Source organism: Carassius carassius, chromosome 15 (genome assembly GCF_963082965.1).
Source record: "Carassius carassius chromosome 15, fCarCar2.1, whole genome shotgun sequence".
Lineage (NCBI taxonomy): Eukaryota > Metazoa > Chordata > Actinopteri > Cypriniformes > Cyprinidae > Carassius > Carassius carassius.
Window position 1 is genome coordinate 15690315 of NC_081769.1, and position 12574 is coordinate 15702888.

Here is a 12574-nt window from a genome sequence, read left to right on the forward strand (position 1 = left end):
CGGATTAAGCTGATAACTGGCCCAAATTTTCGGTTCAGTCTATTCACCACAGGCTATAACGTTTGGAAGAGCTAAATTAAAGTCTGAGACGTAAAGAAACCCACTTGTCATCTTAAGTTTCTCTTGTCAAGGCAGAGAGAGAGCGTTAGAAGGGTGAAAGAAAGAGGAAAGTCAGTTTGGCATTATCAGGGGGAGCGCTGCTTTCAGAATCAAAGTTGCAGGTAGCCTACTTTTAAAGAGTGTCAGGTTCAAGGACTGTCACTCAGCCGCGCACCAGAGAAAATAATAGTGGGACACACTCAAAGGAACGACCAGAACGCACGATGGATCGCAAAATCCCCGATTTTGCTGGTACTTGGAAAATGAAAAGCTCCGAGAACTTCGAAGAGCTTCTCAAAGCACTGGGTAAGTGTTAATCCTGATGCACGCGCCCGCAGAGAGTGCGCAAAAATCAAACCTCAATGCGCGGGCATGGGTTGCGCTATAGACCAACAAATAATTCACCACTTCTCTTGTGTGTGTGCAAAACCGTTTTAATATTCCTTCCATATAAACAGACATGTTCTTATTTTATATATTTATTTTTCTATCAACTATATCCAAATAGTTACAGTAGCTATTCTCGCGTTACCATAGCCTATTTAGCATAGATGCAAAACTATTTATTAGATATTGGTACAATAAACCCATAAGTTAAAAAACAATTGGCATAGCTTTTAGACTGGGCAGGGTTGATATTTCGCTTAATTTCCTTGAGCAATTATCCTGACTGGAGCAAAGATCCATATTCGTCAACGGTAATTTGTGTTTGGATATAAAAACGACTCGCGCATTATGTGTTTTTGTGTTCGTAAATTATATTGGTGTGTTTGGGAAAGTCAATTCACAAGATGTCAATTCGGAAATTCATCTTTAAATATTTGCCACTGTTCAATCCCGGAGTTCCTGTGGGTTAAAAAAAAATGAATAAATAATTACGACTGACGTCCGATTTAACGAGGGCCCTGCTGCCACCCAAACACCCCTCTTCAACAGTCTGTGTCGAACAAAAGAAGCAGATTCCCTGAGAAGGAAGAGTGGGTCCTTCATTTCACCATTCAAAAGAATGATGAAATGAACTAGACAGGTTAAAGAGGGCGAAGAAGGAGCACAATGGAGAGAAAAAGCCCTGCTGTTTCTGACATGGGACATGATGTATTGTATGGAGAAATTGCAAATTGCAGGAGATGAGGTCTGCATCCACACGAACCCCTCTGAAGACAAATATGGTCGTAAAAATGAAGGGGGCGTGGCTATATGTGAGGACTGTGCATGATTGACAGATAGGTTGATTGCGGAATTAACTTTGCCTTGCTTTAATGTTTTGCACAGACACACATGCACATTCATATGTACGCACTCTTAAAGTGTGTAATTCACACACTTTCAGCAATGGGGCATTAAAATTCTTTTTGCCACACAAATATTTCAGTGCACAGATTGGCCCGACCTGTCACCACACCCTATCATCCACCCTCCTCCATCTTGTGTCCTCATCTCTATCCCTCAATTCTGAAATACTTCCTTTGACCTTTAACCTGTGACACTGACCCTGACCGTCTGACTGCTCTGAGATCTTTTCTCAGGGTTTGAAGCAGTGCTTGATCTGTCTGTTTAACTTTATTAGCTTTATAATGTTTTTAACAAGGTTCTGCCAGGATTACACTCTCAGAGTGTAGATATGCCTTGTAAAATAATTTTTTGTACAATAGTGTATAGGTTTATGTTTGCAAATAATTAAATTAAAGTCATTGAAGTAATTGTTAATTTGTTTATACATCTCTGCCTAAACGTGTGTCTAAATTTTTGCCCCCTCTTGTCTGCCTTCATGTGTATATATTTACACTTGGTGACAGGTGGGAATGTGTGTGAGGTGAGTAGTGTGAAATTCTACTCGATGCACAGAGGCTCTCTCTCTTTCACACACGCACACACACACACACACACACACACACACACTGGCCTTTATACCTAGCTGTCTTTTTCCACACTTGAGTACCCTTTTTCAATGTCTCTGCTGCCGTTCTTGCTCCTTTTTCTTCTCTTGTCAGTAATCTCACCCTCCCTCGACTGCGCCATGCTTTTTTTTTGTTGTTGTTGTTGTTGCCTCTGCCCTTCCCTACTGCCAAACTGCGCTCTATTCATTTCCTGTCAGGAAGGTTTAATAGATTACAGCATCCCCTGTGGCAGGGTGAATAACTTCCCCTTTCAGTTTGTTCACCCACCTACACACACAGCATGACTCCATTTGACATGCAGTATTTAATCAGTTTGTATGTACAGTTTTTTTTTTACAATTTTTTTTTTGTGTGTATATAGAACACAAATTATGTATTGAATAAAATAGTGTGTTATCGATAATTGGTTTGCCGTTTTTTATTATTCCTATAAAAATTGGTTATTGTTTATTAAATATTGTACTTATTGATAAATCACCATTTAGTAGGTCTTTAACAAATAGCACCTATAACATCAGTACACCTCAATACATTTTTGCACAATAAATTTTATTGTTTGCATGATTCTTCTTAGTTTTTTGTTTTTACTCATTCTCAATTGAGATATATGCAGCAAAACAAGATAAAAACGGTACTTAAAGTAAAAATAACAATAATTCGGTAACACTTTATTTCAAGGTGTCCTTGATAGACATGTACTTACTATTATAATAACAATTAATTATGCATAATTACATGCAAGTAGCCCTAATCCTAACCCTAACCATATAGTAACTGCCTTCACAACTGCCTTCGCAGTTAATTAATATTACTCAGTATTTAAATGTATAATTACACTGTAATAAGGTCACCTTAAAATAAAGTGTAACCTAATTATATATACTTATATTTACATGTAATAGTATTAATCATTTTTAAATGTAAATAACTATTAAAATTATAAATATTATAAAGGTTAATATTATAATACTAGAAATATTCATAATTATATAGTATCATTAGAATAATAATAATTATTAATATTATATATGTATTGTAGTCTGCCAAAAACAGTAATTTAAATATATTATGAATGATAGCGATTAGCAATTGAATTATTATACTATTATAATACTTAACATATTTGTTGTGATTTCAGAATATTAGTCCATGTCTAGTGTGTGTTGCTTTTTATTTTTCTGGGCGCTCCAGCTTCTCCATTGGGTTTCTCTTTTATTACATCCGGTGATGTCATCAGACAGTGTCAGCAGAGAGCACAGATGTGTGGAGCAAAGCCAGTCTTAATAAAACCACTTTCATTCCCCTGATCTAGTCTTTTTGTCCTCTATAAACTCTATAAATGAACAATTCTCCATAACCTCTATGGATGCCAGAGTACTCACTGTTCTTCAGGAGAGTGTTCTGATGTGCACGTGTGTGTGTTTTTTTTTAGGTGTGAACGTGATGCTGCGTAAGATTGCGGTTGCAGCCGCATCAAAGCCATCCGTGGAGATTACGCAGGATGGAGAAACCCTGTCAATCAAGACCTCCACCTCTGTAAGGACCACCCATGTCACCTTCACAGTTGGACAGGAGTTTAATGAGGCCACTGTGGATGGACGTCCCTGCACGGTACATACACGCCCACAGAAAAACACTTCAGTCATCCTACTGTACATTTGTTTGTCTGTGACATGTGTTCCTTTTCCAAAACATTCAAAAGAGCAAGAAGAACATATGGAATGTGTGTGTTTATCCGATCCTGATCTCTGATGTGGACTCAATCACACCCTTCATCTCAGAGGAGCTATCAAACTGCACACACACCCATTCCTTCAACCTCCATCTCTGGATTTCACATTCTCATGGGCACTGATCTGTTTCTCACTCCTTCCATCTCTAAAGAAAAACACTGCCTTCACATATTTGTCTGTCTCTGTTTCTCTTAGAGCTTTCCTCGCTGGGAAACAGACAGCAAGATTAGTTGCGAACAGACTTTGCAGAAGGGTGAGGGTCCAAAAACCTCATGGACCAGGGAGATAACCAATGACGGCGAACTGATTCTGGTAAGATTTATTCCTGCTATTATGAGTTATCCTTATAATTCTTACACACAAGGGTCTTTGATCATATTTTTTCTTCTAATGGTCTTTTTCCTGCTTTTTTTGGCAGACCATGACTGCAGACGATGTGGTGTGCACAAGAGTTTATGTCAGAGAGTGAAAGTATGAGGAAAAAGGAAGAAAATCTATCCAGATAGCTCTCTTTCTTTGTTAACCACAATGACTGTGATTTTATATCATCTATTTCCTTTCTCCCTCATCAATTTTTTTTTTTTTGACAGTGTATTTGAATAATACATCAGAGAGCCATGCAAATAATTCATGTGAGGTTCCAGATTTTTGTCAAAATTGGGTCCTGATTTGTCATTTAATAAATACATCATTTTGGGCTCAAAAGCACTTTTAAGGGTTGGTCTTCACATAGATGAAGACCTGGAAATCTGAATCTTGGAAACCAGACATTGGTGAGACACTGAATCATCATATAATCACCACTAAAAAATATTAGTAAAGGTGCGGTCACATTTGCTATTGTAAATTTTCATAGGTGAAATATAGTAATATCAATAGTTATCTCCATTAATGTGGATTTAATGTAAGGGTGACAGATTTCTACGTTCAGATTTCACAACAGGTGAAATTATTTCTGTGTAAGCTGTGCTTCATACATTACTACTCTAATGAAAATAGATAGCTGACGTTTTTCGCCTGTAAAATTTCACTTATGTGACCTTAAAGGGATAGTTCCCTTAAAAATGAAAATTCTGTCATTATTTACCCTCATGTCATTCCAAACCTGTAAGACTCTCATTCAAATTTCATATTTTTGATGAAATCCAAGAGCTTTCTGACCCTGCATAGACAGCAACACAGTTACCACATTTAAGGCCCAGAAAGATAGTAAGGACATCATTAAAATAGTCCATGTGACATCAGTGCTTCAACTGTAATGTTATGAAGCTATGAGAATAGTTTTTTACTGAAAGAAATAAAAAATAACAACTTTATTCAACACATGACATTATTCAACCACATTAGGGTGAGTAATTAATGACAGAATTACATTTTTTGGTGAATTATCCCTACTATTAAGAATGTAAGCCTATGTACAATATGCTGCCAGAAAATGTTATGTTTGTAGTTTACTCTGTCCTTTTTTTAATCTTCTCAGTTGACCCTTTGCTAAGTACCGCTATAAATTGTAACTGACCAATCCTATCAGATCACACATTCTACCCGACCTAAAAAGCCTCAACATTAATTTAAATAGTTGTAAGACCAGAGGCATATTAAAATGTGGATATTGTCAATTGCGCTAGTTCCTGTTGCGTGTCCTCAATCTGACAACCAGTGATGCAGGAAAAATAACATTTTGAATTTGGACTGCAGTACCCATTTCAACCACTAGCTAGTCAATATTACAGTACATTGCACCTTTAAATTCAAATGTATATTTATATATTACAGTCAGTTTTACTGTATTCAGTTGATTGTGAGATCGAAATCTCCAATTCATTCCAATGTGAGGCTCTGTATTGTCTAATATAGCAGCAGTTCCAAGGGGGCGGAGCTAAGCAAAGGTTCAGTTGTAATTAGAACCCCATGAAGCTCCAGTCCCAGCCATCTCTTTTCATCTTTATTTTTTTGTATATATTTTAATAAAACCTGAATCTGAAGTTTCTTTTCATTATGTTTTTTATACAAACAATTTCAGCAGTCATTACTTATTTCTTTTCATGGACAATAAAGGTTACTGCCAAGACAGAGTGTGTGCTTTCCTGTCATTCACGGGCATTTATCCACAGAGAAGCTTACTGGCAGTTCTGTGATGTCAATGGAACGAATGTCAGTTGTTTTTATTTCAAAATAAGAAGAAATTAAAGAAACTGCCTTGACCCACGCTCCTTCTCACTATCTTTTCTCACACTGGTAGGTTGATGTCTTATTTTAGTATTTCTGCCAGCTGGCTGTAACTAGAATAACTTGTCTGTCCCTCTCCACCCCTCCGTCTCTCCCTGATTTTTCCATCTCAGTCTTTCTTTCTCATCACTATCACCCTCTGTGTGTCTCTGGTTCCTGTCTTTCAGCTCACAGTTTTACAAAACCCTACACTTTTAAAATGAATGGAATGTAAATGTATTGTAACATAAAAACTTGCTCTTCCATTTAAAACATTAACATTTCTGTTTGCTATGCCGACAGCATTATGTGTAGAACAGTGTTGACCGTGGGTCATTTATTAGACGCTAAACTAGCCAATGGGATAAAGCTGTTAAATTAAATAGATCCAGGCAAACAAGTCAACTGTTCAATCCAGGCAGGAAATGCCAGTCGGATTACAAGGTGAAGATGATTGACAGCAGATGTGCTTAACAAGGAGCAGGGAATGGAAACTCAGGGTCAAAATGGAATAAGGACCAACATACAGTGCACACATATACATATTCATGTACTGTACATATATCTCTCACACAGTAAGCCATCACATCCAGGACATTTAAGAGAGTATATATACATATTAATAGACATAATCAAGTGTATTCACACTTAGAAACAAAAACAAAGGTATAGTGGAAGTGGAGGTGAAGGTGGAATGTGGAGAGGTTTAGGGGTGATGCCTGCAGCTGTACTTGGTTACTGTGTGACCCTAATAAAACCAACCCCTCTCTACCTCCTGCCCCTATAAAAGACCCCAAATAACTGCCTCTCCTTCCTCCTTAATTACCCCCTGGGGCAGTAAAAGGCAGCTGTCTCTCTCCTTTCGAAAACCACCCGCACATTTGCACACATATGAAACCAAACATGCACATTCTTTTGAACCTTCACATGTACCATCAAACAATTTGGCCAGTGTAAGCATAGACCATAAAACCCGCATGAATACACATACTTGCACACACACACACACACACACACACACACACACACACACACACACACACACACACACACACACACACACACACACACACACACACATCCCAGTGCCCACAGCTAATAATGGGCCCTAATGTGGCAGAAACTCTTGCATATTTGACCATTAACTTCAAAGGAACACTAGCAGATAGTCTAACAACTCATAAACACACACACACACATGCTGATTTTGCCCAGCGATGTGCAAGGCAGGTAAATCTGGAATTGCAATCTCTTCCCAGCATCTATTCTGTTTGCTTTGGATTTGACTAGCAGGCAATTTGACAAGCAGATACACACACACATGCACACACAAAGCCACAGTTGCAATTACAAACAAGAAAATGAAATTCACAATTCAGTAGTGAAGTAATTTCCAAAATCATCTATAGCCAGACTTTCAGTCCTACACTATGAAAATGTCATAATAATATGAATTATCACATTTAAAATGATGTTTTTTTATTTAAATATATAATTTATAAGGTATATTTTTTTTTTACATTTTTTAACAATTACAATTGTGGTATTATTTCAACCTGTTTATATATATATATATATATATATATATATATATATATATATATCGATTTAAACAGTTTTCTAATGTAATATATTTAAAAGTTTTACTATTCCAGTGATGGAAAAGCTGAATTGTCCAGTCTTTAGTGTCACATGATCCTTTAGAAATAATTTTATTATGCTGATGTGGAGCTCAAGAAACACTTCTTATTACTATGCTGAAGATAGATTCTGCTCAATATTTTTTGTGGAAACCATGATGCATTTTTATTTCAGGATTCTTTGATAAAAAGTATTTTTGATCAATCAATTCATTTCTTAAAAAAAATAAATAGATCCCAAATGTTATTTCCATTCCACTAACAAATTCCTAAGACCCACTAGTTTCCCTCAACGACACTTATGTTGTCAGTAACAACCCTTTAAAACTGACTCTAATTTCTTATCTCACATGTTTGATGAAAGATTTGTAGCTGTAAAAAATTTTGTGTGAGGCATAGACAAATATCTCATGGGATGAGCTGGCTGTCATACAAAGGCAGATCTTAATCTTCATTATTGAAAGATAACAGATATATCAGATCCATGTTAAATCTGACAGCACGGTGTGATTTGGGATCAGATCTATGCATGTAAATATACGGACAGTGTGCCCTGCAGCAGAGACTGCACAGAATGCTGTGATAGACAGAAAGATTTATTGGACCGTGTGTGTGTGTGTGTGTGTGTGTGTGTGTGTGGGTGTGTGTGTGTAAGCAAAAACCACTTTGTCAAGGACACTGAGTGGCAACAGAAAAGAAAACTGATGCGAAGGGTGTGTGCAGAAACTGTGTAGGCACAGAGTTTTCCAAACATGACATGTACAAGCATGTGTGTGTGTGTGTGTGTGTGTGTGTGTGTGTGTGTGTGTGTGTGTGTGTGTGTGTGTTTGTGTGTGTGTGTGTGTCAAACAGTTAGCCATGAGAAACATCCCACAGACAGCACACTCCTAAAGGACCAGTGGGCTTATTGCAAAGCATTATGGGTCAAACAAACCATTGTCACCTTCCAGCTGACTGATGAATTACAACTGGCCCTGATCCATGCACCTCGAGGGCAGTCTGTGAGATACTTACGCACACGCACAAAAGTAAACAAGGCTAAGATCGACTAATTTGTTTCTCACACCCATCAATCTACACGTTTTGCTTGCAAACTACCAAAGATGCGATTCATACACAACTCCGCACATGCACTCGGGCATCTACTTCCAGCAGAAAAAGACAAACAGTTTAAACATTTCTCACAGTGGTGCTGACTCAAAGTGAGCTGGTGGTGAGGATTCCAAGATTCCAGACGTGCGGAAAGAGTGAGTCCCGCACCGAGGTGTGGAGAGAATCACACGGAAACAGTCGCATCTCATGGCCAGGCTTCTAGGTCAACTGTCAAGTTTAGACGAATATTATGGGTTCAGGACAAGTTTAGTTCAATCGACAGCATTCCTCACTCACTTTCACTGCACTGTAACCTCCTTTTTACATTTTTTTGTGGTAGGACTAATCAACATAATGCCACAAAACCTGGAATAATCCTTTAGGCCTCAGTCTCGCCAAATAATAACTCTCTAATAAAGAGTCTGAGGACATGTGCATCAGTTTGGCAGAGTGTGCTTGTTGGACACGTTTTGATGAGAGCATGTCCCTCCTGAACTTAGAATCATATCCCTTGCAGTATTTGCAGCGAGAATAACGTTCGGGAAAATTACAGATGCCCGAAATGGTAGATGACATCAGCAGACATTAGACTACCCAAAGATCACAGCGTTGACCCCAGTGACTCACTGTGGCTTTTATAGCGTAAGATATCATTACATGGAACTCAATGCATGAAGGGGGAGAGTGTAGACATAATAATAAAGCAACATTTAGGCTATGTTTACACAGTCAGAGTTTGGGATTGACAGCTGTGTTTAGAAACAGCTGTCTCTTAGAAACTGTCCTGCTCTCACAACAGTTTACACACAGTTGCCATTTCGATAGGAGTTGTCACTGTATGAACGAGTATTTGAAGTCAGTCCTCTTTTTGTGCTCATGTGGTAGTCTATCTATAAACAGTAAGAGTGAACATAAAAGATGGTGGCGTCAGTATTGCTGGACAACTGACAGCTGTGTTTATACCATTTGGATTGCATGTAAACTACAAAAACTGATGGCAGCAGCTTCAGTGAAAAAAAAAGACTGGATCTCAAACTTTAAAAGGGATAGTTCAACCAAAAATTTAAATTCTATCATTAATTACTCACCCTCATGATATTTCAAACATGTAAAAGCTTTGTTGATCTTCGGAACACAAATTAAGATCTTTTTGATGAAATCTGAGAGCTTTCTGACCCTGCATAAAAGTAGGGAACTACCACATTCAAGGTCCAGACAGGTAGTAAGGACATGGTTAAAATAGTCCATGTGACATCAGCGGTTCAACCGTAATTTTATGTAGCTATAAAAATACTTTTAGTGCTGTCTATGCAGGGTTTTTGCGTGAACTGTCCCTTTAAGATTACAGTTAGTTAGCAAAACCACACATGAAAACAATACACACCAAGTGGTGTTCAAACTGTTGTGCAAATTCATGTTTATGAATTCCTTAAAATGCAGTTATCACATTCATAAATAACCAAACTTAATGTAAACTTAACCACATTAAGCACTCAAATACAGGACAGACTGCTGCTATGTAAACAATGCTTCTCTCTCTGTGTTTCTCTCTCTTTTTACTTCTCATGCACATCCACCCATTATCACTCACATACTGTACTGAATGGAGTCCCAATTTACAGGTTTCATGCAATGCTGTATTGTACAATATCTGTGGGAAGCCATATTGCTAGTAACAGCAGGCAGCTGCTGGGGTCAGGTGACTGCTGAGATTTGATTAGTTCAGAGAACTGAGGCAGAAGACAAGAAACGGTCAAAACACACAGTTTCCCAACATCTGTCCCTTTGTTACAGTATTTTTTGGCCTCAATTCTCACTCCTTAATGGGAAAAGAGTACTTGGAGATGATGTGAACACCCTGCTTAATTGTTTTTATTTCAGTGTGAGTCAGAAGGAAAATCCTGCTATTCCAGTTAATAACATTTGATTTGAATTTTAGCTTTTGCATGTACATGACTAGTGTTTGTGGGTATTTGTGTCTGCGGTAATATAATTTGCGTTTAAGACCAGATTCCTCTGGTCTTAAACCACTCCTCTGGAACATGTCACATTTAGCACAAACTGTTTGCATAATCATTCTGTATGACAGTGTGTGTGTGTGTGTGTGTGTGTGTGTGTGTGTCTGTGTGTGTGTGTGTGTGTGTGTGTGTGTGAGAGAGAGAGAGAGACGTTAATAACAGAGAATTTTTAATTCGTTTTCACTCCCCCATAACTGTTACCTTTATGAAATTTCTTAACGTTACAAGAGGTGCATAACCCCCACAGAAAAAAATACACAATTTACTGCGTTTACAGATACTTAGAATTACTGTGAACCTTAAAATCCTAGGTAATGCTCAGTGTAAAAGGTCAACAAAAAACAAAGTTGATAATCGAGAAATACGCTCAGAAGAAAAGGCATCACCTGCAACATAGGGCCGATGGGAAACGAATAGGGAAAGTACGCCACCTTGAGGATCCTTGCTGAAATGTCTGAAGAAATTACGTGTTTCAAAATTATTTACTCTGTCGTCCTCTGCTGGATTAATATTACAGGTGCATGACTGAAATTCACCCCATAGGCCTCTACAGTCAACAACCAAAAGCAAAAATTTATATTGTTTGGAAATATTTAATCAGAGTAGTTATTCAATAACTGCACTCAGTATACTTTGTTTACCAAGGCGACAACAACATTATCAATGAAAAGCATGCTCCGAATTAAAATATGCCACATGATTTGTGAAGAAAACTGAAGGTCAGATTTTGTTGTTTGTTGGCAAAAAGTAAAAAATCTTATTTAAAGATCATAATTTAGCTCACTCTCATGATATGTATTAATATTAATCTCATGATTAATGGTCGAAAACACATAGTTTTGGTTGCCTTTGACTTCTGCAGTATATTTCTTTTGTTTATTTTGCCAGTGGGAACAGTAACTGTTTAGTCACAAACAAAATATCGAAATATCTTTTTTGTGTGTTTTGCAAAAAAAAAAAAAAAGGGACGTCATACTGGTTTGAAACAATATAAGGGTGAATAAACACACACACACACACACACAGCTATGTACATACATATATATATATGTGCGTGTGTGTGTGTGTGTGTGTGTGTGTGTGTGTGTGTGTGTGTGTGTGTGTGTGTGTGTGTGTGTGTGTGAATTTCCATCTCCTTCACAAAATGTTATCAGACATAATAAATTATTTGAGATGACAGTGTGAATGAATTTCAGGGATGGAGAACAATGAACAGGCAAATCAATTCATAACTATTTAATAAGTGAAACAGAAATAAGATAAAGGCTTTATGTCGTGTTTTAAACTAAATGAATTTTCTGGGTTGTGGTGAACCCAGACATGAACTAAGGCCCCTACAGTGTTTTGACAAAGTCTTAACAAAACAAAGCTGATAATATCTGTGGCATAACTGTGGCAAGAAAAAAAAAATCAACCAAATCTTGCTTTTTTTAAAGAGAAGGTCAGTCTGCATTTCAAGTTAATCTCTAAGACTGAGGTCTTTATAATAATTTATGATAAATTGATGCATTGGATAAAAGTCAAAAACAAAGTTAACACGATTCTGTCATAAAATAAAAGGATTATTTATAGGGAAAAACAAACTAATATGTATCCATTATCGCTACCAGAATCTGCATGGAGTTGCCAAATCCATAATATATTTGTTATTAGAATCACTCCGGTTGGAAATTGTAATACTGTTTTCTTTTCCCCTCAAATCTTTCCAACAAAACCGCATCTAATGCACTAACTTCGCGTGAGATGAGAGTAAACTAGTGTTTTACACATACACACACACACACACACACACACACACAAACACACGGAGAGAGAGAGAGAGAGAGAGAGAGAGAGAGAGAGAGAGAGAGAGAGAGAGAGAGAGAGAGAGAGAGAGAGAGAGAGAG

At 37.5% G+C, this 12574-nt stretch overlaps 1 protein-coding gene across 1 annotated transcript; it reads left to right on the top strand.

Annotated features, from left to right (window-relative positions):
* crabp2a (cellular retinoic acid binding protein 2, a) lies at positions 1-5801 on the top strand. Its single transcript, XM_059567548.1, has 4 exons — positions 1-405; positions 3430-3608; positions 3926-4042; positions 4149-5801. The coding sequence occupies exons 1-4, from the start codon at positions 324-326 to the stop codon at positions 4197-4199; spliced, it is 429 nt and encodes a 142-aa protein (XP_059423531.1). The 5' UTR covers positions 1-323; the 3' UTR covers positions 4200-5801.
* The last annotated feature ends 6773 nt before the right edge of the window (positions 5802-12574 follow it).

Coding starts and splice junctions, on each gene's coding strand:
- crabp2a (XM_059567548.1), top strand. CDS start 324: ATGGATCGCAAAATCCCCGATTTTGCTGGTACTTGGAAAATGAAAAGC. Junction 3,609..3,925: donor TGGATGGACGTCCCTGCACG/GTACATACACGC, acceptor TGTTTCTCTTAG/AGCTTTCCTCGCTGGGAAAC. Junction 4,043..4,148: donor ATGACGGCGAACTGATTCTG/GTAAGATTTATT, acceptor TTTTTTTGGCAG/ACCATGACTGCAGACGATGT.